Source organism: Scomber scombrus, chromosome 2, assembly GCF_963691925.1.
Source record: "Scomber scombrus chromosome 2, fScoSco1.1, whole genome shotgun sequence".
NCBI lineage: Eukaryota > Metazoa > Chordata > Actinopteri > Scombriformes > Scombridae > Scomber > Scomber scombrus.
Window position 1 is genome coordinate 32,725,705 of NC_084971.1, and position 23,551 is coordinate 32,749,255.

At 40.3% G+C, this 23,551-nt stretch overlaps 1 protein-coding gene across 3 annotated transcripts; it reads right to left on the reverse strand.

The window, feature by feature from the left end:
* Positions 1 to 4,321: 4,321 nt before the first annotated feature.
* Positions 4,322 to 23,169, reverse strand: zbtb45 (zinc finger and BTB domain containing 45). 3 transcript variants are annotated; one of them, XM_062437853.1, is made up of 6 exons: positions 23,051 to 23,169; positions 18,851 to 20,194; positions 18,326 to 18,460; positions 12,178 to 12,318; positions 8,085 to 8,358; positions 4,322 to 6,394 (listed from the first exon to the last, which is right to left on the reverse strand). In XM_062437853.1, the coding sequence occupies exons 2-6, from the start codon at positions 19,904 to 19,906 to the stop codon at positions 5,988 to 5,990; spliced, it is 2,013 nt and encodes a 670-aa protein (XP_062293837.1). In that variant the 5' UTR covers positions 19,907 to 20,194; positions 23,051 to 23,169; the 3' UTR covers positions 4,322 to 5,987. The 3 variants fall into 3 exon arrangements, with proteins under 3 accessions (XP_062293837.1, XP_062293836.1, XP_062293839.1); XM_062437852.1 differs by lacking the exon at positions 23,051 to 23,169 and adding an exon at positions 22,740 to 22,785; XM_062437855.1 differs by lacking the exon at positions 23,051 to 23,169 and adding an exon at positions 20,277 to 20,399.
* Between the last annotated feature and the right edge of the window lie 382 nt (positions 23,170 to 23,551).

The following is a 23,551-nucleotide window of genomic DNA, read 5'->3' on the forward strand; positions in this document are numbered from 1 at the left end:
GGTGTTGGCAACTGGCAAATGAGGTAAATATTTCCAAAAAAAGCACCAAAGGTTTGGCGTTAAAATTTATATATAGCTTATAACCAACAGTGAGTTGGAGGCGTCTCAGTCCAGCTTCTCGTAAACTCTTTTTTTTTTTAATAATCGTCTATGACGCTGGCGGCTGAAACTAACAACTGAGTCTGCAGATTAGTTTGCAACGTTCAGAGGCCGATGATCGCACGCTGCCGGGCCCGCTCCCTGTAAATAAGCAGTTCTTCCACATTAAAATGGGACATTTAATGTCAATATTTATAGTGAAGTCCAGACAGAAAAAGGTTGATCTTCCCTGGATTCACTCTTTTTTAAAAATGAAAATTGATTAAAGTGATTTTTTTTTTTAAGTCAAATTATCTCATCACTCAAGCTCAAAGGGAGGTCCACTTAATGAAATCATGTCAATTAGAAGGCTCTTACAAAGCTTAAGGAAACTACTGAATATCATATAATGCTTCGACTGACAAACATGAAGGAAAATTAGCAAAAAGCAGGGACACGAAAGGTCTTTTTAAGATCGCCTTAGGTGTAAAAAAGGAGAACAAAAACAATCTTAGGCCAAATACTTGAGGGGAAACAACATCTAAGTATCTAAGTAACATGATGTGCAAACTTAATTGTGCATAGAGATCAAATTGTAATAAATATTTATGTGATAATTAATATTATCACTAGTTTGACTTAGTCAAAACTCGTAGGGGTGATTGTACATTTTCATGATTAATTTAGTTTTACTAAAACGTTAAAAAGGTTTTTTTTATAGTGCTGCGAGAAAAGCTTTTATTATTATTTTTTTTAAGCAACAAACACTTCCCATTTATTATTAACCAGAGCCCCAAAAGACAAACACAACCAAACACTCAATAAAAATCCTGATAGAAATCACTGATTTGTCATAGGTTAACTTCCTCTGAATGGCTCTTTCACTTTAAAAAGGTCTCTTTTTTTTTTTTTTTTTAATGTTCTGCCTTATTTCTGCATCAAAGAATCACATGAGCAACAAATAACAAACTGAGCGTTATAGCCATGTACAGGAATTTTACATAGAAGTACTTTAGTAAGCTTTCAAAAAGTAAACGGATCTATCGTAGCTTTAGTTTTCACTGTTTCTTCGTTTGATGTAGCTTAAAGATGTGAAGCATAATGCCTGTCTTTGGACCACCGAGGTAATTGTAGGTGTGTATGTGTGTGTTTGTGTGTGTGTGTGTGTGTGTGTGTGTGTGCGTGTGTGTGTAAAACATGCTGAAATGTTTCCCAAACATTTCAAATGAGAAAATAGTGTCCCTCCGAGCCGTCAGGGGCTCGTCCTGGATCGAGGTATATGAATCCTGGGGCCGACCGGTGGCGCCTGTGGAAAATGTTACAAAGCTGTCTGATGGATGAAGGTGAATTTCATTCACGCCGCTGTGCATCACGCCTCCTCCTGACCCCCCCCCACCACCACCCAACCCCCCCCTCCCCCCTCTTCCTCCTCCCCCCTCCTCCTCCTCCTCTTCCTCCCTCCCTCCCTGCAGTAGTCTCACTCTGCTTGGACTACTTTCCTTCTCCGTCTAATAACATCGTCTATCTTCTCTCTCTCATCCTGAATAGCGCCGGGATTCGGTTCACATTCAATTCAGTTAATTCAGAAATTGCTTCTTTTTTTTTTTTTCTTCAAATTTACAAAAGCAGGAGAACTTTTATAATAAAGTGGTTTTTAAGGTGCGTTCACACTGAATGCAAATACTTTTTTTTTTTGAGCTTCTGATCACTGAAGTGCTTTAGCCGCCGATGATGACGAGCTAACGAGCTAACGAGCTAACACTGACTTCAGCTACCAGGAACTTTTATCTTCTAGTTTCTCTTGTTTTTTCCTCTTGTCTCCGTTACGTTCGTTAAAATATCTCCAGCAGCTTTCACCGCAAGTTTTTTTGGTCCAGCTGAAACATTTTTAACTCCAAAACGAGTCTTAGCCTAAGTTTGTGCCGCCTTAAACAAACATGAGTCTGTTAGCATCGTTGTTAGCATTTGGGTCAGTGACTAATAAGGGTTGGCAAGATGAGCAATTAAAAAATATCCTTAAAAATAGTTTTAAAAGCAGCATCAGGTTTATTAAAATGTATATTTAGTATTTTTGTTGGTTTTATATCATTTGAAATGACATTTGCACCATTTTTTACCAAAAGTAAGACTGAATGCTCCTGAAAATGTCAAATGGTGTAACCACAAAAGAATGATAAATATTACATATCCAGAGTAAACGTAATATTTAGAACAATTGTATTCCATTACCTTTATTTAATATAAAATTAATAATGTAAGATCATGCCAAACTAGTTGATATGGTGTTTTATTGAGAATTTACTGTTTTTAAGCAAGTTGAATTATTTGGTACAAAGTTTTTATGGTTACACCACTTAGACATTTTTGCCATAATCCTCTAATATATTCTCTCTAAATGGATTAAAAGCAGAAATTTGATGCTGGGTCCACAAAAAAAGGATGTGTGCAAGTTATTCATACGTTTATTTTCACATTTTAAACCTTTAAATTTGACTAAATGGACACAAAGAAACCGTCACTGACCCATCTGCAAAGCTTCAACATTTTTTAACAGGTGGTTTTAAAGTTGAAATTGAACAACGTTGTAAACTGGAGATGTGAGACACGGCAGGACCAGAGAACCAGACTTTAGCTTCTCTGGACAAAAAGTGAGGCTAGTTTACGGTTAAGTGACTGTAAGTGAACAACGTGCAGGAGTTTTTTGGGTTCTTTCCTAACTATTAAACACCCATCACAACTCAGAACATGCATAGAATCTACGAGAAAAGCTGACAGGAAGTTCATTGTCCCTTTAAAAAAACAACCAATCTGCTTTTAGTTTACTGTGTTTTTTAGTGTTTTTTGATGTGACCATTTAAAAGAAAACAAGTTATAGTTCAGTTTGTTTGAATCTTAAAAGGTTTTAGTTTGATATGAAGTAATATTTCATAGAGTAGTATGACAGAAAAGTAGATGATTATTGTGATAATGCCATTTAACGTGATGTTTTTGTGTCCACAATAATTGTAGCGTGAAGTTTAGATACCGGCGCATCCTGAGTGTAAACCACAGCGAGTTATTAAAGATGGTCCACTGATTGCGTAATAATGACATCATAAAGTTTAAGACCAGATTTCAGAAAGCTCCGCCTCTTCATTTATCTGACAGCGCCAAACAACTTCTAACACGAAAGATGATCAACTGGTCAAAGCTAACGTTAGCCTTCTGATGCTACAAGCTGTTGTTTCACAGTCGGCTGCAGATAACGGCAGCTCTGTAAACTGAGGTTAGCAAACTTTATTTTACCCGTACAATGGAGAGAATGCTACTGAGAAACCTTTAACCCTTTACATACTGTTTGGGTCCAATTTAACAGCTGAAATTTGATGACTTTCCTCTTAAATGTTATACTTTTGTATAGGTGGTATTAATGTTTGTCCATTGAGGCTGTTCTGGGTCAAATATGAGCCGTATCAATTGACATGTGTTTTAGTTAAAGCTGCAGTTGGTAAGTCTTATAAAAGTATTGCTAAGACATATTTGCTAAGACTGTCACTATGTAAACACAGCATTACATGAAACTAGTAATCTGTAAAAATAACCAGGCTCATTTAGCCCCATCTATTGCTCCTACTGCAAATTGGCAAATTGCCAGAATCCAAGGCGACCGGACAACAAGAACCAATCAGAGCCAGGATGGTGTCTGATTGAGTGTCTGACAGCTGTCAATCACTGCTCACGCACACAGCCCCTCCCCCTTCCTCCTCAGCTCGGTGGAGCGGCTTCAGGAGCGTAGAGGTATGACCAGGAGGGGAGTTCTGGTCCTCTGAAATGATGCCAACGAGGAAGTAACTTAAAACTGCATTCTATCAAAAGGCCACCAGGGGGCGACCGTTTTGGTGTCAAAAGGACTTCCGTCTCTATACAAGTCAATGGAGAATTCACCAACTTCTCACTTGATTTCTAACCTCAGTAAACGTTTTCAAAATGTGTTTATGGTCTCAATCGCTAGTTTAAAGCCTTCTTCAATGCAGTATGATGTTCATTTGGGACATTTTGGCCTCCCTGATTTTATATTTGACGATAAAGCAGGGTATGCATTAGGGCATGGCTACGTCGTGATTGACAGGTTGATTGGTTCACAGGTTCAGGAGGGCGCCTCTTGCTCCTCCTGATGTCCATATAAGTAGAATCCCTGTTTTTATTTTTCCCAGCATGCACCTGAAATTTTCAAGATGGCGCTGCTCAGATCCGAAGCAGTCCACAAACCAATGGGTGACGTCACGGATGCTACGTCCATTTTATATACAGTCTATGGTTATGGCGCAGCAACAACAATCAGCGAGGACAGAACTACCGATACCTCCGTTACCAGCAACAGCATACACGGTCGCATGCCGTCGCTCGCACGTCAGCCTCCTCTGTGGGAGGGACTTTGGAGGCAGGGCAGGAGTGCAGCGGAGAGGGAGGGGGAGGGATCTGAAAGTTGTACTTCTTCAAATTTGACGCTAAGTCCTCTCTCTCCTCAAAGTTACCAACTGCAGCTTTAAATTAATAGTTTTAATAGTTTTAATAAGATAGTAGTTATGAGGATTTCTTTTTATGATGTAGCAGTGAAGACTGATGGCTCTAATGGTTATACAATAAACCCCACAACTCCATAAAGTCTGTAAGTTTCAATAAAATAACATTTTAAACATTATTGCTATGTTATATCTTCATGTCTTAGGTAAAATAGGACATGATATTGTGTGATAGGAGATGTTTTTTCTCTATAAATGAGTGATGTAAAAGCTAAAATCAAGGTTTAATCACATTTATTGATCAGTCAGATCGACTATTGATGCTTTCTAAACACATCTGTGGTTCAAAATGTGGTTTAGACACTTTTTATGAAGGGAACCAACTGCGAGGCTGTAAAATATGAACAGTATGTAAAGGGTTAATATGTTATCTCTTCTCCAACTTTAAAGGAAAATACTGTTTTTGTTGTTGTTGTCATTGCTGAAAACTGGGAACGCAGCGACGTCGCTACATTAAAGTCTAACAGGGTAAAAACATTAAAATCAGGCTGGTTGTAAAAAAACAAAACAAATAAAAACCCAGTTGTGTTGATTTTTGTACTTTAAGCACTTGGCAACAGCAGGAACTTCTTAAGGCCGTGACACCGAACTCAAATTTTTTTTAACGAGAATTAAATGAATTGACAGTGAATCAAACCCTGCAACCCCCCCCCCCCCCCCCGCCAACCCTTCCTCCCCCCTTGAAACCCCCTAACTTGCATCGCCTTATAACCCCAACCCCCCCCGCCCCCCCTCACTCCACCTAGAAACCCTTCAACTCCTTCAACTCCCAAACCTGCTCTCTACTCCTAACCTCTTTGGTGACTCTCTGGTGTCTTTGAAACAGGGTTCCTACACATGATCCATAAAAAAAAAAAAAATTAAAGATTATTTTTTTTCCTCCCTTCAACAAAATTAAAACCTTTTTTGCTGGTTTATTTTTTTTGAATGGCAGTTTAACACTGTGCATGGTCGTTTATAGCGATGTTCTTCTATAGCTTATGATCAGTCCTCACAGCAGCAAATGTAACACAGGACGACTACTAGATGGGTTTCTGAGGGAAGGAAACAGTACTTTTTTTTACAAACTTTTCCAGGAACTTTCGTGCAATCCCCAAAAAAACCAAACAAAAAAAAACAACTTCTAAATTTACACAATTTCTCAACTTCCTAACGCCTTCCGGACCTGTGTAGGAACCCCGATTGAAAGTGACGCTAAGCTAAAACAATGAGAACCTGTAAGCGCTGTTCCCACTTGAACAAAGGATCAACAAGGCTGTTAGGACCAAATAAGTGTTGGTTCAAGGAATGGGCTAACTCACCTCCTTCCTTCTCTCTCTCCCCCCCCCGTTCCCTCCCCTTCTCTCTCTAGGTGGAGGAAGCTCCGTGGCTGGGCATGTTGGCCATGCTGCCGACCATGCCAGCCGCGCCAGCCATACCTGAGGGCCCTCCGAGAGCCGGAGGACTGTGCTTGGTAGGTGAGGTCATGTCGGCTCCACGCCCCTGGCCCTGGGGGGCGTGGTGAGCGTGCTGCAGGGCGTGGCGCTCCAGCAAGGTGCGGTGGGTGAAGGCCCGGTGGCACACGTTGCACTGGAAGGTGCGCTCGGCACGGTGGGTGCGCATGTGCACGTTGAGCGAGCTTTTCTGGGTGAAACGCTTGCCGCACATGGAGCACTGGAAGGCCCTGACGCCAGTGTGCACCACCATGTGTTTGAGGAGGTAGTCACGCAGGGAGAAGGAGCGCCAGCAGATGGAGCACTGGTGAGGTTTCTGACCTGGAGGTTCAGACACAGACACAGACAGAGCAACAGAATCAGTGCGTCTCAATCATTTCTCCAGTATGATCCTTATTGAAGAAAAGCAAAGTGTGCTGATAATAATAATAGTAACAATCAATATTTAAATGTAATAGTTTTTTAAATCCAGGTTAACAATGTTTCTCTTTTCATGTACTAATGATTGAGCTCTTATTATTTAAAGCACTTTACATTTTAATCTTTCATTTGCACTGTATGTTCTTTTAATTATATTAATGCAAATCATTATTTCATGCTGCACTCTCATAGTCTCTATTTTAGTCTAGCTTTTTCATATTTCTTTCTCTATTTCTCTTTTTCTGTACTGTGTTTTATTTTTATAATAATTGGGTTGTTTTTGTATTGTGTGTTTAAATTTTTCCAATTTTTTCTATAATTTTGTTTTATTTATTTATCTATTTAATTGTATGTTTTTTTGTTTCCAATTCTTACTGTTAAATGTTTGTTTTTATCTAAATTTAGCTGCCTTGCCTAATAAACTCTAAAAAGAAATCTAAGCGGAGCAGAAATGCATCTCCTGAAACAGCATTGAAATCATCACAGGACACTAAAATCTTCTCATTAAGTCAATTTTGGGAAAAATCCATATAATCAGAATTTTTTTTCTCTTTAAAATGGGAAAAAAACTTTTCAGGAATCAAATGAATTAAAAAAAAAAGTGTAAAAAGAAGTTTTCCAGTTTTTTAGGCCGATATATTCAGACATAAATCAACACTTTTTGTCTCATAGTTAAATCAAATGTCTCTTAACGTACTCAGAAGCTTCAAGTTTCGACACCACCGACACATTAAAGCTGCTTTTATTTAGCAGGTGTTGTTTGTTTATGAATTTAAGTCCAATATTCACTTTGCTTTCAGCTCTGGTTTGGTCTCCACCAGCTCCTTTGACAAATATCTGACTATTTAGCAGCTAAAATGTTCCACTTTCTTCTCCACCTAGTTACTAACTACGTCTACAGCTTGACAGGGTTGATGTGAGCGTTAAAGACTGCACAGAGTTGGTGATAATCCTCTGTGGGTTCAACACATTATAATTTCATATGACTCATCATTACATAAGCTATAAAAATCAGAGGAGCGCTAAGTGAAGAGAAGAAGCTGCGTCTCACCCAAGCGGGGAGTTCTGGTCCTCTGAAATGAGGCCAACACGGAAGTAACTTTAAACTGCATTCTATCAAAAGGCCACCAGGGGGCGACCGTTTTGGTGTCAAAAGGACTTCCGTCTCTATACAAGTCAATGGAGAATTCACCAACTTCTCACTTGATTTCTAACCTCAGTAAACGTTTTCAAAATGTGTTTATGGTCTCAATCGCTAGTTTAAAGCCTTCTTCAATGCAGTATGATGTTCATTTGGGACATTTTGGCCTCCCTGATTTTATATTTGATGATAAAGCAGGGTATGCATTAGGGCGTGGCTACGTGGTGATTGACAGGTTGATTGGTTCACAGGTTCAGGAGGGCGCCTCTTGCTCCTCCTGATGCCCATATAAGTAGAATCCATGTTTATATTTTACCCAGCATGCACCTGAAATTTTCAGGATGGCGCTGCTCAGATCCGAAACTATTGGCCTCCGAGCAGCAGTCCACAAACCAATGGGTGACGTCACAGATGTTACGTCCATTTCTTATATACAGTCTATGGTCTCACCGGAGTGGATGAACATGTGCTTGCTGTAGTTCTTCCTGGAACGTAAAGATTTGCCACAGTGCGTGCAGTCGAACGAGGTCTCAGATCCCTGGGAGGAAGGGGAGGGGCCGGCGGAGCAGGACGTGGCGGAGGGAGGCGGGGCCGGGGTCATCGGTGCCGGGGGCGGAGCCTGCTGACCGGGCTCGGACCCCGCCATGGTGTCAATCCCACCCATGGGTCCGCCCACGTAAAAAGGAGCTGGCTGCGACTGGCTCACTGGGTACTGGAAAAGAAGCTGAGGAGGGAAACACGGACTGTGAGCTTTGGATTAATTATCGGGACGTTGTTACGATAAAAAATATATTTATTCTGTTGAGCTAATGAACTTTATACACATTTTATTTATTCTTCTTCTTCTTCATTCTATTCTTATGTACAGACCTTACATACCTCACCTTAAATATTGCACTTGCTCTCCTTTTTTATGCTTATTTTAATCCACAGAAATTATGACATTACCTCATTTTATCTCATAATTCTGATGTAGAATACAAGTCGACATTTTCACTTTTAGGTATGCACACTGTCAGTTTAGCTATTATTTCTATATATTGGTCAATGACGTGATGCAACCCAGTGTCAATTGGTTTAACCAGTATTTAAAAAAAAATAAAAATCTGATTATATACAAGAAAATAAATGTGGAATACATATATAATCCACTTTTAGCAACGCAGCACTACTGCACGCATTAATGTATGTAGAAACAATGGCTGTTTTTAGGATATGGCTCAATATTGACAAAATGCTTTAAAATCTATATGTAGAAGTAAAAAAAAATGTTAATTTGATGTTTTTAAATGAAGTAATTATTAGTATAAATTCACTTAAATACACTGTAGGTGGATAAAATATGTAATATTAATCATTTTACTGTGGTTACTTCTCTTTCTTTCTTCCTTTCTTTATCCATTTTGGTTATTCTCTCTTTCTTTTCCCTCCTTCCTTTCTTTCTCCTTCTTCCTCCTTTCTTTATCCATTTTCTTTCTTTCTTTCTTTTTCTGTTTTCTTCTTTCTTCCTCCTTTTTCTTTCTTTCCTCCTTCCTTTATTTCTTTTCTTCCTCCCTTTTCTCTCTCTAGGTGGATTAAATATGTAATATTAATCATTCTACTGTGGTTACTTCTCTTTCTTTCTTTCTCCTTTTCCCTCCTTCCTTTCTTTATCCATTTCTTTCTTTTTCTGTTTTCTTTCTTTCTTCCTCATCCCTTTCCTTTCTTTTCTTCCTCCCTTTTCTCTCTCTCTAGGTGGATTAGATAAATAATATTTATCTTTTGTGGTTACACCATTTTCTTTCTTTCTTTCTTTCTTTCTTTCTTTCTTTCTTTCTTTCTTTCTTTCTTTCTTTCTCTCTAGATGGATAAAATATTTTATATGTATCATTCTTTTGTGGTTACACCATTTGACATTTTCACCATTTGACATTTTCAGGAGCATTCAGTCTTACTTTTGTTTAAAAAATGGTGCAAATATCATTTCAAATGATATAAAACCAACAAAAATACTAAATGTACATTTTAACAAACCTGATGCTGCTTTTAAAACTTTTTATTTTTAAAGATATTTTTGAATTGCTCATGTTGCCGACCCTTATTAGTCACTGACCTATATTCACCGTTATGTACAGTAGTCATTTATTTTCTATTAGTTTTTAAATGTCTCTTTTTCATGTTTACAGTAATTATTAGAAGTTTATAATTTTATTCAAATCATCTATAGCATAAAGTTAATTATACTTTCTGTTTCATTAAAGTACAGCGTTGATAAATACAATCCACTTGCAGTTGTGCATGTTAACATTTACCTTTGCACATGTTTATCTCATCTACTCCACAAAACTTCTAATGCAAATTCAAGCTCTCATTTGCATTTTTCACTTTCAAAGTCGGCCTGTCAATCAAAATGTGTAGGAAGTGCCTTGAAAGGGCAGCTCATCGCACGTATACTGAAGCCTTTGTTAGCTTCTCTGCGTTCATTATGCTAAATTAAGTGTTTTTTTCTTTTCTTTTTTTGTGTGTTTTGTTTTAGTGTAAAAGTCTTTCTGTCAATCAGCTCGTCATCAAACCAGCAGGAAGAACCAGATATTAAAAGGACTGGTCTTTCAAGAAGCTTTCAACAGTATGTTTGATTGACATATCCATGACTTTATAGATGAAGTCAATCTCACAGATGCGGGAGGAAAACTATTCATATAACTCATTCATGGGTCGCCTATCTGCCTCGTTGAAGGCTTCAAAAACTGGATCCTTGTTCTTCTTTCTTCATTGAATCCGTTAATAGTTCATTTTAAAATATGTTTATGTGCATTAAAGCTCCAACAAACATTATTTTTCTTGTTGAATTGAACTTTTTTCGTCATCTTTTTTTTTCGATAAAATGTCCAAAAATAGTCAGAAAACAGAAGATATTCAGTTTATTGTCATGCACGACATAGAAAAGCTTCAAATCAAGCAGCATTCAGTAGATCTGCTCATAAAAAAAAAATGATTGCAGCGATTAGTCGATCATCAATTCCAATTCATTGTCAATCGAGATCAATTAATAAAACTAATCATTGCAGCTTTAAAGCACATTAGGTTAGCATCTGGTATACAACCTAGAATAAATTAATGTTTAATATATTGTAATTAAATACTGCAAGTAGGGCTGCAATGAACAATTATTCTTAGTACCAAGTAATCTGTTTATTCATTTTGGGGGGGTTAAACTGATTCCCTCTTATATAAAAGATCCATCACAAGTTCTTAGTGATAAACTCGACATCTTTAACATCTTTAAACTTCCTGTCGTCCTCCCGGGTCACATTGACCCCGTCTGTTTTGACTGTTCCTTCTTTCCTCCCTCCTTCCTTCTCTCTTTCTTTCCTCCCCCCTAACGTCCTCCCTTCCTTCTTTCCTCTGTCCTTCTTTTCTTCCTTCCTCCCTCCTTCTCTCTTTCTTTCCTCCCCCCTAACGTCCTCCCTTCCTTCTTTCCTTCCTTCCTCTTTTCCTTTCTCCCTCCCTCCCTCCCTCCTACCTTCCTTCTTTCCTCCGTCCTTCCTTCCTCCCTTCCTTCTTTCCTTTCCTCCCTTCCTTCCTCCCTCCCTTCCTCCCTCCTTCCTTCCCACCTTCCTTCCTTCCTCCCTCCTTTCCTTCCTTCTTCCTCCCTTCCTTTCCTTCTTTCCTCCCTCCTTTCCTTCCTTCTTCCTCCCTTCCATCCTTCCTTCTTCCCTCCCTTCTTCCTCCCTTCCTTCCTTGACCCAAGGACAACAGGAGGGTTAAATTCCTGCTTTTGTCCCGCCAACAGTCCAAACAGCAAAGACGTTTCGTTTATAATTCTATAAACAGAGAAAAACTGTAGAAACTCGTCCAAATTACTATAATTTAAGAAACAAGGAAGCCATTTATTTACAATAGTAATGTAAAGCAGATGGAGCTCTGGAGTCTGTCAGTATCTGTGTTTCCGTCTGATTGTCAAGTACAAAAAAAAGTGAATTAGGTGCATTTGCATTAACTGGTTTAAAGCGGATAAACTAGGCAAAGTGTAGTTTAAACAGAAGTTGGTGGGACTGGCTACATCACATATGGCTGTACAGTAATAAACAGAGTAGAAGAAGAACAGACACTTTGCTCATTCATGAAAGAAACATGCAGAGAGGAATTTGCTTCATTTGGGCAATTATAATTGTTCTTTCATACCAGCTTGTATTGGTTGCTTAGTTACAACCAACAGCCATGTTTTTGTGTCTTTATAGTTATATCTGGGAGGAAGCCGACAGCAGAAACAGCTGATCAAGTCATGTGAGTTCAATGTTCCCAACGTCAGAACTTAGACCAGTCTAGCACATTAACCTGAAACAACCTCAAGTGAACTTATTTTGCGAAATTGGGGACGTTTTTTTATCATTTTGCCACTTCTATCGACCTTTTCCTAATGTGATACTTCAAAAATACATGAATGGAAACACAGCGAGTTCCTGCTAACTCTCACAGTTTGCATTAACGTTTGTTGTCATTGCCTTTCAGATAAAAGTCTGTGGTCTGGTCTGTGACCTGACGAGGCTGCAGGAGCACTGACCTGGTTGTTGATGGACTGTGTGGTCGGAGGCGGAGTCATCGGCTTGTTGACCCGTCCTCTGGGGTTAAAAGCCATGGCCTGAGGAGGCTCGCTCTGGGGCCAGAAACTCTCAGAAAAAACCCCCTGCTCATCGTAGAAATCCTGGAAGACACAAACACACAACAGTCTTAATTAGAGACCCTGACACACACACACACACACACACACAGATACTCATCATCACCTGTCAAATTTGTCTACTTATCTAACATTTAATGTGTTCAGGTCTCGGGTTCGGAGACATACGGAGACTCTACTTAACGTAAACCTCCATTAAGATTTTTGGGGCCGATGCCGATACAAATATTAGGGACCGAAAAAATACAGATATCGATACATTTGGCTGATGGTAAATGTAAATGGACTGTACTTATAAAGCGCCTTTCTAGTCTTTTCGACCACTCAAAGCGCTTTACAATACAACTCATTCACCCCATTCACACACATTCATACACTGATGGCAGGCAGCTACCACGCAGGGTGCCAACCTGCACATCAGGAGGAAGCTAATCATTCAAACACATTCATACACCGTTGGCACAGCAACGGGAGCAATTTAGGGTTAAGTGTCTTGCCCAAGGACACATCGACATGTGGACTGGAGGAGCCGGGAATCGAACCGACAATCTTCCAATTGGTGGACGACCCGCTCTACCTCCTGAGCCACAGCCGCCCGATAAAGTTATATAAACAGAACAGCATCATTTAAGTTTTGAAATGTTCATTAGTTTTTATTTTTATTTAGTTTTTAGATTGTTTAGTTTAGTTTTAGTTAGTTCTGCATTGTTCATTGTAGTTTTTATTTCTTTAATTTTATTTCTTTAAAAACTATACTATTTTTATTTCAGTTAACTCATTCAGCTAACTTATTTTTTTCACTGCTAGTCTTAGTTTTAGGAACACACTTTCCCCCCCTTTTTTTGGCAATGATTCCTCAAATGTGGTTAACAAGCCTCAAATATATAATGGAGGCTGTGATATATATGAAAGAAGGAACGACGGAGAAAGGAAAAGAGGAAGGGAGGAAGGAAGGAAGGAAGGAAGGACAGAGGAAAGAAGGAAGGGAGGAAAGAAAGAGAAGGAGGGAGGGAAGAAAGAAAGAATGGAAGGAAGGAAGGAGGGAGGGAGGAAAGAAGGAAGGGAGGAAAGAGAGAAGGAGGGAGGGAGGAAGGACAGACGGAAGGAAGGAAAGGAAGAAAGGAAGGGAGGAAAGAAGGAACAGTCAAAACAGACGGGGTCAATTTGAATTTAATCATTATAATCAGCTAAGAATAAAAATAATTTAAAAAAAACACACATAACAAAATAATATGCACATATTAAACTTGCATTAAGAAAAAAATACAAAAAAATCAATATACATGAAATATAAAATATAAAAAAATATGCATGAAATGCTGTTTATATAACTTTTAAAAAATAACATTTAAATATCGGCACATATCGGACGACATGTTTGCAGATACCAATATATCTAACCTCCATACAGGCGTTAGCTCCTTTATCTGCGCTCTGACTCCTCATGTGAAAGCCCGTCAGAGGAATATTTTACGCAACACATTTCTGGCCCAACCGCATTTACAACATCAGGAGGTTTGACTCGCAAGGTGCCATCGGACCAGTCGAGCAACATTACTGTCAAAAACAGCGGCGTGATCAAAAGCAGCGTATGTCTCGGGGAGATAATAAATAATAAAAGCTTCTTTTTCTACGATGACAGCTCAACATACGACATCTTAACAAAAGAAAAAAAGAAAGGAACGTCGTTAACTTTACAACATGAGCAGCATTTAGGAAGAAAAAAAAAAAACGCTTAAAAGTGAGATAAAAGCAAATGCAACCTATTATAGAAATAATTATAAAGTTTGTATTTTAAGAGGCACTAATTATGTGAAAAGAAGATTTATGAGCGTATTATTATTTAACCCTTAGATAATGTTTATGGTCAAATTTAACCCATGTTTTTTTTACATTTGAGAGCTGTAAAAACATCCTACACACATTTCTTTAAGGCGGATTTTTCTCTAATATGACCCACAGTATACAAAAATAGAAATAAGAAGGATAATCTTTTTTCATTTTTGTGCAGCTGATACACATTTTTATATATGCAGATATACAGGTTGAGCTGTGTTTATCAAAAAATTCAAAAAAATCAGCTTTCAAACATGATTGTGAATATCTGTGAATTGGTGTAGAGACTAATTATGAGTCCGAATATGAACAGTATGGAAGGGTTAAGCATGTACTAAATTTTTGTGCAGCTGATTCACATTTTTATATATATATAAATGTACAAATTTAACCTGTGTTTAATCAAAAAAATTCAAAAATCTGCATTCAAACATGTTATATTCTTCATTTTCTATATACAATGTTCTCCTGGACCATAAAATAATGATTGTGAATGTCTTTCTTCCATTAATGACTGATGGTGGAAAACTGGTGGAATTAGTGTAGAGATTAATTATGAGTCAGAATATAAACAGTATGTGAGCGTTATGATTCATATTTTCCTTTGTTTATTAGGCCTTTATTGATAGGCGTACTGCCCCCGACCTGAACACACACACACACACACACACACACACACACTATACATGTACTGTCTCTGGTAGACCTTCAGCCTAAAAAACCACATTCAGTGCAACAAAAGCCTGATTCTGCCGCTTTAACATCGGCCCTTGATCCATGATAGCAGCACTGATGATGACTGAACTCAGTATAAAAATGCAGCTTGCGCCCGAGCCCACTCGATAGCTGACATCAAACGCCCCTCAGTCTAAATCTTTAAACATCTGCCCTCTGATAAAACACGGCCGACCAACAGACATAATAAGACCAACAACACAAAGCAGAGCCGCTTCAAAGTAGTTTTTACTCCTCTTCATACTGGAAATCATAACACAAAAACACTGAGCTGAGATTGCTTCAATATCAAAACCTAAAGTCTTTCATTGGGTTTTTTCTCATTACAGATAGAGACTCACAGAATACAGATCTCAATAAACCTCTTCGGCAGACAGAGCCGTCAGACCTGATAACCAATACGACACATCCTGGAAAGACTGCTATGACGAGCACGTTGACGGACTTCTATTGGTTACTCTAGTAGCAGCGTTTCTAACTAAGCTCATCATTACTGAATATATACTGAAAGGCAGCGTTCAGACCGCTCTCGTGTGATGTCCGATGGATGGGAAGGAATCGGAAAGATGTTGAGGATTTGTGGGTCACGTTATCGGAAGACATGGGAAGGTTGTACGATATCGGAGTTGGTTGTGTGAGAGTTTAAGACACTGTGCATTGACAGAAATCCATAAAATCTGGGTTTGATTACATTGAACTGAGGTGATGTTTAGTTGGTTTTCAGGCTAGATCTGAGCTTTCAGAAAAACCCCCATAAGACTAGATATCATCTTAGAATCTGGATATCGTAATATCGCGATACAGCAGAAGTGTCTTTTTCTTGGTTTTTAAGGCGGCATTACTAACTGTTATAGCTGTTCTATTATTTTCCATTACTTTGTCACTTTTGGTGTGAGCTCAACCAGCTTCACCTTAACGCCAGCAAGACGAAGGAGATGATGATCGGTCCCACTTCACACCGGTCAACATCCAAGGCTCGGACATTAAGGTAGTAGGTAGAACTACAAATCCCTGGGTGTTCACCTTAACAACAAACTGGAGACTGGACTGACAACACCCTCGCTCTATACAAGATGAGCCAGAGTCGCCTCCACTTGCTGAGGAGCTGAGGTCCTTTCGGAGTTTGCACGGCTCTCCTCAGGACTTTTTATGACTCTGCGGTTGCTTCGGCCATCTTTTACGCTGTGGTCTGCTGGAGAAGGGGCAGCAGGGACAGGGACAGGAAGAGACTCAACAAACTGATCAGGAGAGCGAGCTCTGTTCTGGACTGTCCGCTGGAGTCCATTGAGGATGCGGATGAGAGGATGTTAGTAAAGCTGACATCCATCATGGACAACAAGTCTCTCACTCCCCTGTATTTATTTTATATTGAACAAACTGTTTATCATGTGCAATATTATTTATATTCTGGTCACTTTACTGTCAGTACTCAGCTCGGTTAGCACTCGTTTTGTTTGTTTGTTTGTTTATTGTATATGTTAAAGGGTTCCTGTTTGTTGTGGATGCCCATTTTGTTTTCCATAGTGTATATTACACATCTTTCTGCTCTTTTTGCTTCTGTTTGCTGCTGTAATAAGTGAATTTCCTGGTTGTGGGATTAATAAAGTACAATCTAATCTAATTTGCCTTTATCCACATTACTGATGATTATTTATCAAAAAATCTCATTGTGTAAATATTTTGTGAACGCATTGATAGTCATTCCTTCAATATTGTTGCGATATCAATATTGAGGTATTTGGTCAAAAAGATTGTTGACGTGAACGATATTTACAAGACGGAAACTCATAAACACAGACGTGAATACGGCGTGAATCCCGTCATTCGACACAACAAGCAAGTCAACGCAGAGATCTCCAACAAAAAAAAGACAAAACACGGGATCGTCTTGGGGAAAAAAGTCGAACCTTGCTCAACTTTTGTCACTTTTCCGGTTTGTTTCTCTGCTGCAGTCAGCTGTCATTTCAGTCTCTGATTAATGGGACCACCCTCCACCTCTTCACCTCATGGATTAAGATCTTGTCTAATATGGATCCTTCCGGTGAGCTTATCGGGAATCTTGCTCCAGAAACACTTGCATCCAAATCTCAAATCAGCCGAGGCTTTTCTTCACTCCTTCACCACCACCTCCGCCACTAGTGTGTGGACTCCTTTGTGGGGGAATATTCCTGTATATCTCCTGACGTGACTCTCACCATAAAACGATGATGATGAGTCATCACCACATATCAGATAAGAGTCCTCACATATCTCTTCAACCTCTCAGATTGTGCTCACTGCAGTATATCACATACAATCATTTGATTAGTTACTGTTCTGATTAAAATGTCCAATCTGATCACAGTAACACCTTCAACTACACCTTGGATTTACGTGTTATTCCGTACCCAGATAGCATATCCTCTGGGGTTATGCTAACAGATGTGTTACACAGATAATGAGCTCAGTGAAAGCAACAAAATCTGCATTGTCTCACAGTATATTTTGTTATATCACCAATCCAACATGAGTTTTAGAATAAAACAGATGATGGCTGGTTACTCATCCCAGTAATAATTAGTTTTTAATCAGATGTTTCTAGGTTTAGAAAACAAACAGTTTTATTAACTAACTAGATTTGCATAGATGAAGACATGCTGTATTTTTTGCCATATTAATGATATAAACTGTCATGTATATTTAAAAATAATCTAAAAGTGAAGACAATCCAAATTTGGAGAGTATAAATATTAAAACACTAATAAAAAGCTCAAAATGAATCCCAAATCATCTGATGTTCCACTTTTGCCATAGCTGTGTTACACATCTAGCATTTAAAAATGTGCAAAAGAAGAAGAAAGAAAGACGAGAAAGTAAGAAACAGTTTCTCAACGTGACATTTGAAATAAAAAAGCAAGACTGCTAAAAAAAAAACCTGCAAATTTAATTATTACATTAAAAAAAAACCTAACGCCGTAACCTCCTAAATAGAGTGAGGTTTTTCCCTTTCTAATGATGACTTCCAATGCAGCACATTTGAGAAAACTGACAACTGGCAAAGCTGAATCCTTTAGACTGTGTGGCAGATGTTCCTTGTGTAGTCTGCAGGGTAAAGCACGCTGCGGCATAAATCCTCGCTCCACCATTTATTTATTTTTTTATATCTCCACTTTACTTCAGGAGTTGTGACAGAAATACTGAACATACATTAAAAGAGAAAAAAGATAATTCTCAAAGTTTTGCTCTGAAGCTGAATGTAACATTTCCCACTGAGTCATTACCTTGAAATGAAGGCTGAACATTTTTAATCTTACAGATCATTTTGTACTTTCAGCAAGCAGTGGCTGGTACATTATTACAAAAATAAAAGTGTACTTTAAATCTCTTATATGGTTTAACAGTGATGATTCCCCCCCCCCCCCCCTTTAATTTCATGTCCATTGCCTCTCATGACTGCAGCTCACCTCTCAGTTAAACCTACCTGTCCAAATCCTGCCATGGATTCCTGGGAGCCCTCCTGCTCTCCATCTCGTCTCCCGTCTTCCAGGGTGTAGACATTCCCGTCCGTGTCCTGACCCCCTTCATCTTTCACCACCACTCCCTCTCCTCCCAGCACCTACAGCAGAGAGAGAGAAACAAGGTTCGGTTTTGATTGAACAGCAATTACGCTTGTAACAGTGAAGCAGTGCGGTGGCGGGTGGTAAAAGGCGGAAGATAAGAGTCTATAAAGAAGAACAGAGCAGCTACAACCCTTTCAAGCAGGTGCTAATAAGTTTAATGACCTACAGTAAATATGCAGAAGTCCATAGAGTGTCAACAAGGCAATTACTGATGAAGTTAAGACGAGAGCTTCTCTTCAATTGTGCAAAGTGCAGAAACATCTCAGCAATATACGCCAATGCAGTGTGAGAAGAGGGAAAAGCAGAAAAAGAAAGAAAAGCAAACCGTTGCAGCTCTGCATGCCTGAAAGCTGTAACCATGGCAACCCTTCCCCTTATCCCCCTACCTGGAGTCTTAGCGGCTGCCTCTGCTTGCGGCTGTGGCCCGCCCCCCTGTCTCGGTCTCCGTCTCTTCCCCGCTCTCTCCCGTCCAGGTCTTCCTCCTCGCTGTACCTTTCCATCCCCACCAGGTCATCAGAGAGGTCGGTTGTGTTGCCGCGGAGGCTGTCCCTGCCGATGCTGTCCACGCTGCCCACACCGGAGCTGCAGCCCGCCGAGAGGTTCCCTGTGCTACTAGTGCTGGCTCCGTTGGCCGTGTGCCCCAACAGGTCTCGGAGCTTGTACCTGACGTCCTGAGTACAGCTGGAGTTCTGCTTCATGAGGATTGCGCCGGCGCCGGGGCCGAGCCCGTCGGTGCTGCACATGGAGCCGGGCCCCATGTCGCCCAGCACCATCAGACTCACGGTGTTGGCTTGCTCCATCGGGCTGCTCTCGCTGACGTTAACGCCGGTCGCCAACCCCCCGCCCATGTTACTCGCTCCACATTCAGCCATGAAGTTAGAGAAGTTTGGGTAACCCCCGCCCCCGCTAGCACCACCGGAACAACTCCCACCGCCGCCGCTCTCCCTCCCTTTCCCCCCGCCGCGCTCTTCTTGTTTAGGGAGAACGCCTCCGAGCATCCCCCCTCCCGCTGCTGCTGCTGCCGCCGCTGCCGCAGCCGCGCTCGCGGCCCCCGCCGCCGCCTTCCTCTGAGAGATGATCTGGGTGCACTCGTCGATGACCGTCTTGATCTGCAGGATGCTCGCCGCGGTGAGGATGCAGAGCGCCTGTGACTGCAGCACCACCAGTGAACCGCTGTACATGAAATCCACGAGCTGCTTCACTGTTTCGGCGGGCACCAGCGGAGGCACGGAGATCTCAGAGTGACCCAGTAACAGCTTGTCCTGAAAGAAGGGGCTGCCGGCCGCCAGCACGCATGCGTGGGCGCGCAGCGATGCGTCGTGTATCCGCACCGTCACGTCGCAGAACAGACCCTCGCGCCGCTGTGTGCGCAGCGCCTCCAGGACCGACTGGCTGGAGTTGTGAAGGTGGATGTAGTGCACGGTCTCTGTGCCGGACGCCATGGCGGGAGGCGGCGAGTCGCTGGGGATGGGGTGGGAGTGGGGGTGGGGGAGGGGGGGGAGGTGTCTGGGGTTTTGCGTCAGCTTGAGGGATAAGGAGGACAGGGAGGGAAACGGGTACAGTGCATGGGCCACGGTGGGGCCGTGTCCCGTCAAACAGTCATGAGTCCGATGGAAGCTAAAACTGCTGCTCTGCTGTGGTTCAAGTGTGAGAGGAGCCTCCTTTGTTCTCCTGAGAGGGATCGACGTCGAGAGGCCGTCTCCACCGGCTTCACTGACTCTGTTAACAGCCTGGTGAAATAAATCAGAATTGGACCGATTAAACATCAAATTCAGTTAGTAGAAAGTGTTTTCATTCATGGTGAAGGCTTACTTAGTAAAATCCATAGTCAATCAACAAGAAATTCATCATCTAAAATTTGGATGATTGATCCTTTAAGTTGCTGATCAATCAAACATGTCAAAACAGTGTCTGGTTCCAGCTTCTCCAGTGTGAGGATATGTTGTTTTTCTCCATACTGTAATATTTTTGACTGCTGCTCGGATGCAGAAAGACCTGTGAGAACTACGGTTGTGTCCAAAATCACTCTATTTACTGTTTAGTGCACTACATTAACCCTCCGCCATTTTATCTGAGCGCCCGAATGCTGAATGTGTAAATATCTCCACTATATAGAGCCCTCAAATATTCCACAGTGGAAAGAAAAAAGTATAATAGTGTCCACAGCATTTTCCTACAATGCAACGCTCGATATTTCAAAGAGGTGAAAACTGCGACACAAAATGACGACGACTAGTTAATGTCTGAAATCTTGATTTGCTGCTCATTCATGTCAGTATACAGTATTAAATGGGGAGTAGCGAATAAGTGAATGAGGCAATGATGTCGGACGCAGCCTACTTTCTGCAAAACTGAAAGGTTTCGTCAATCACAAGTAAAAGAATTCAGATAATCAATCAATCCATTATGTTGCTTTGATGGGTCTATCTTCTCTAATTTGATGCTTTCCTGCTTTTCTCTGCATTATAATGGACATATTCCACATTCTTGTTTTGGACTTCCTGGTCAGACAGAATAAAACATCCGAAGACGTCATCTCGGACATTTTTCACTTTATCCTAATAATTTAACAGATAATCAATCATCCACTCCAATAACTAATAGACAGATTAATCAATACCATCTTTTTAGGTATAAGGATTGGCTGTTATTCTCTGTTCTGTAATATCTTTGACAGCTGCTCAGATGAAAAAGACCCGTGAGAACAGCGAGCATTTTAAACCATTTTCTGCAGAACTGAAAGGATTAGTCTATCATAAGTAAAGAATTGGCAACAATTCTGATAATCAATCAACCCTTTATGTTGCTTTGATGCTAATTTGATGCTTTCTTGCTTTTTATAATAGACATTTTCCACATCATAGCTTTGGACTTCCTGGTCAGACAAAGAAAGACATTTGAAGATGTCATCTTGGACGTTTTCCATTATTTCCTAATAATTGAACAGACAATCAATCATCCACTCAAATAACTAATAGACAGATTAATCAATACCATCTTCTCAGGGTTAAGGATTTGCTGTTTTTCTCTGTTCTGTATCGCTGAAAACATACCTCTGGGTACAGCAGGCATTTCTGCAGAACTGAAAGGATTAGTCAATCATAAGTAAAGTACTGGCAACAATTCTGATAATCAATCAATCCTTTATGTTGCTTTGATGGGTCCATCTGAATAATTAACCTAATTTGATGCTTTCTTGCTTTTTATAATAGAAATTTTCCACATTCTTGCTTTGGACTTCCTGCTCAGACAAAACAAGACATTTAAAGACGTCATCTCGGACATTTTTCACACCATCCTAGCAGTTTAGCAGACAATCAATCATCCACTCCACAATAACTAATACACAGATTAATCAATACCAGCTTCTCAGGTATAAGGATTTGTTGTTTTTCTCTGTTCTGTATCGCTATTTCAAGCCATTTTCTGCAAAACTGAAAGGATTAGTCTATCATAAGTAAAGAACTGGCAACAATTCTGATAATCAATCAACCCTTTATCATGCTTTGATGCTAATTTGATGTTTTCCTGCTTTTTATAATAAACATTTTCCACATTCTTGCTTTGGACTTCCTGCTCAGACAAAACAACACATTTGAAGACGTCATCTCGGACATTTTTCACACCATCGTAGCAGTTTAACAGACAATCAATCACTCACTCCACAATAACTAATACACAGAATAATCAATACTCATTAGGTTTCACATGTTCCCCCCTTAAATAATAACGCTTGTAGCTGCAGGTTTGACTGACAGCTCAACACCTGGCCTGATGTTAATTAACCTATTAATTGAGTCGCGCGCATCACCATCTGTAACACCTGCGTTCTGGAACGAATGACAAGAGGCACGTGCCCCCCTGCCCTGCGCGAGCCCCACGGTAGGTGTCCATAAACGCACCAAGGGGGTAATAACACGGTCTGCTGGGGTAGTTTAAATGCTTAGAAAAAAAACAAAAAACAGACGCATAGCAAAGAGAGAGGTAGAAGGAAGGGGGGTGAGGTGAAAAATAAAAACAAATGCCATTAATTAAGGATATATTTAATGTAACGGTCAACTCGTGCTTTAAAACTATATAAAACTGACCAATCGTTCTTGTAGCTCATAGCAACAAGCAGATGCTAACATTAGCTCCTGGTTAGCTGTTGACATTAGCCACACACACACAACCCCCCTCCCTTTAAAAAAAATAATAATGCACGAAACGCACCGATACACACATGCAAACTAAACATCGGTATTGATTAATAACAAATAAGCAAACACAACACACCGATAATTGTGTAACATCAGATGCGGGGAAGTGGTAGCACACAAAGCTCGCCCACACGCTCCAGCACAATGCTAACCCTTAGCTTAGATTACGGAGCTAACACACACACACACATATATATACACACACACACACAACTAGTAAAGTTAGCTCGGCAGCTAACAGGGGAGCTACCACCCTTTTTTCCTCTCTCTCTCTCCCCCTCTCTCTCTCTCTCTACACATACATACATAGCGTGTTATAACGTTACACCGAAGTAGTTTTAAAAAGCTAAGGCGTCATTGCTTTGGTGTGTTTTTTAATCTACATACCTATAAATGTGCAGTGACAGCTCGGCGCTTGTTAGTTTTTTCGAAGGGGGTAGATGGATGCAGCAGGAAGCCCTCAGTATATATAACGCAGCCAGACCTGGTGTGTGTGTGTGTGTGTGCATGTGCATGTGTGTGTGAGAGAGAGTGAGAGAGCTGGAAACAAACACATGCAGATAAATACACACATAGACAGACCCACATATACACACACAGACAGACTCTCACACACACACATTCACACATTGACACACACATATATATACACAGACACAGGCAGACAGGGATGTGCAGTTCCTCTTGCTTAACGTCAAATAATAAACACACACACACACATACACATACACACACACACACACACACACACATACACACACACATACACACACACACACACACACACACACACACACACAGATGTTCATGTAAACTGCAGTACAAGTAGTGGTTGCTGTTTCTCAGATTATTGCACATACACACACACACACACACACACAGACACAC

Bases quoted from the DNA above. Each gene is read 5' to 3' on its own strand.
- zbtb45 (XM_062437853.1), bottom strand. From the start codon at position 19,906: ATGGCGTCCGGCACAGAGACCGTGCACTACATCCACCTTCACAACTCC. The intron at 18,461-18,850 runs GTAGGGGGATAA...TCTCTGCTGTAG, and splicing joins GGCAGCCGCTAAGACTCCAG to GTGCTGGGAGGAGAGGGAGT. The intron at 6,395-8,084 runs GTGAGACCATAG...CTGAACCTCCAG, and splicing joins GCACATGTTCATCCACTCCG to GTCAGAAACCTCACCAGTGC.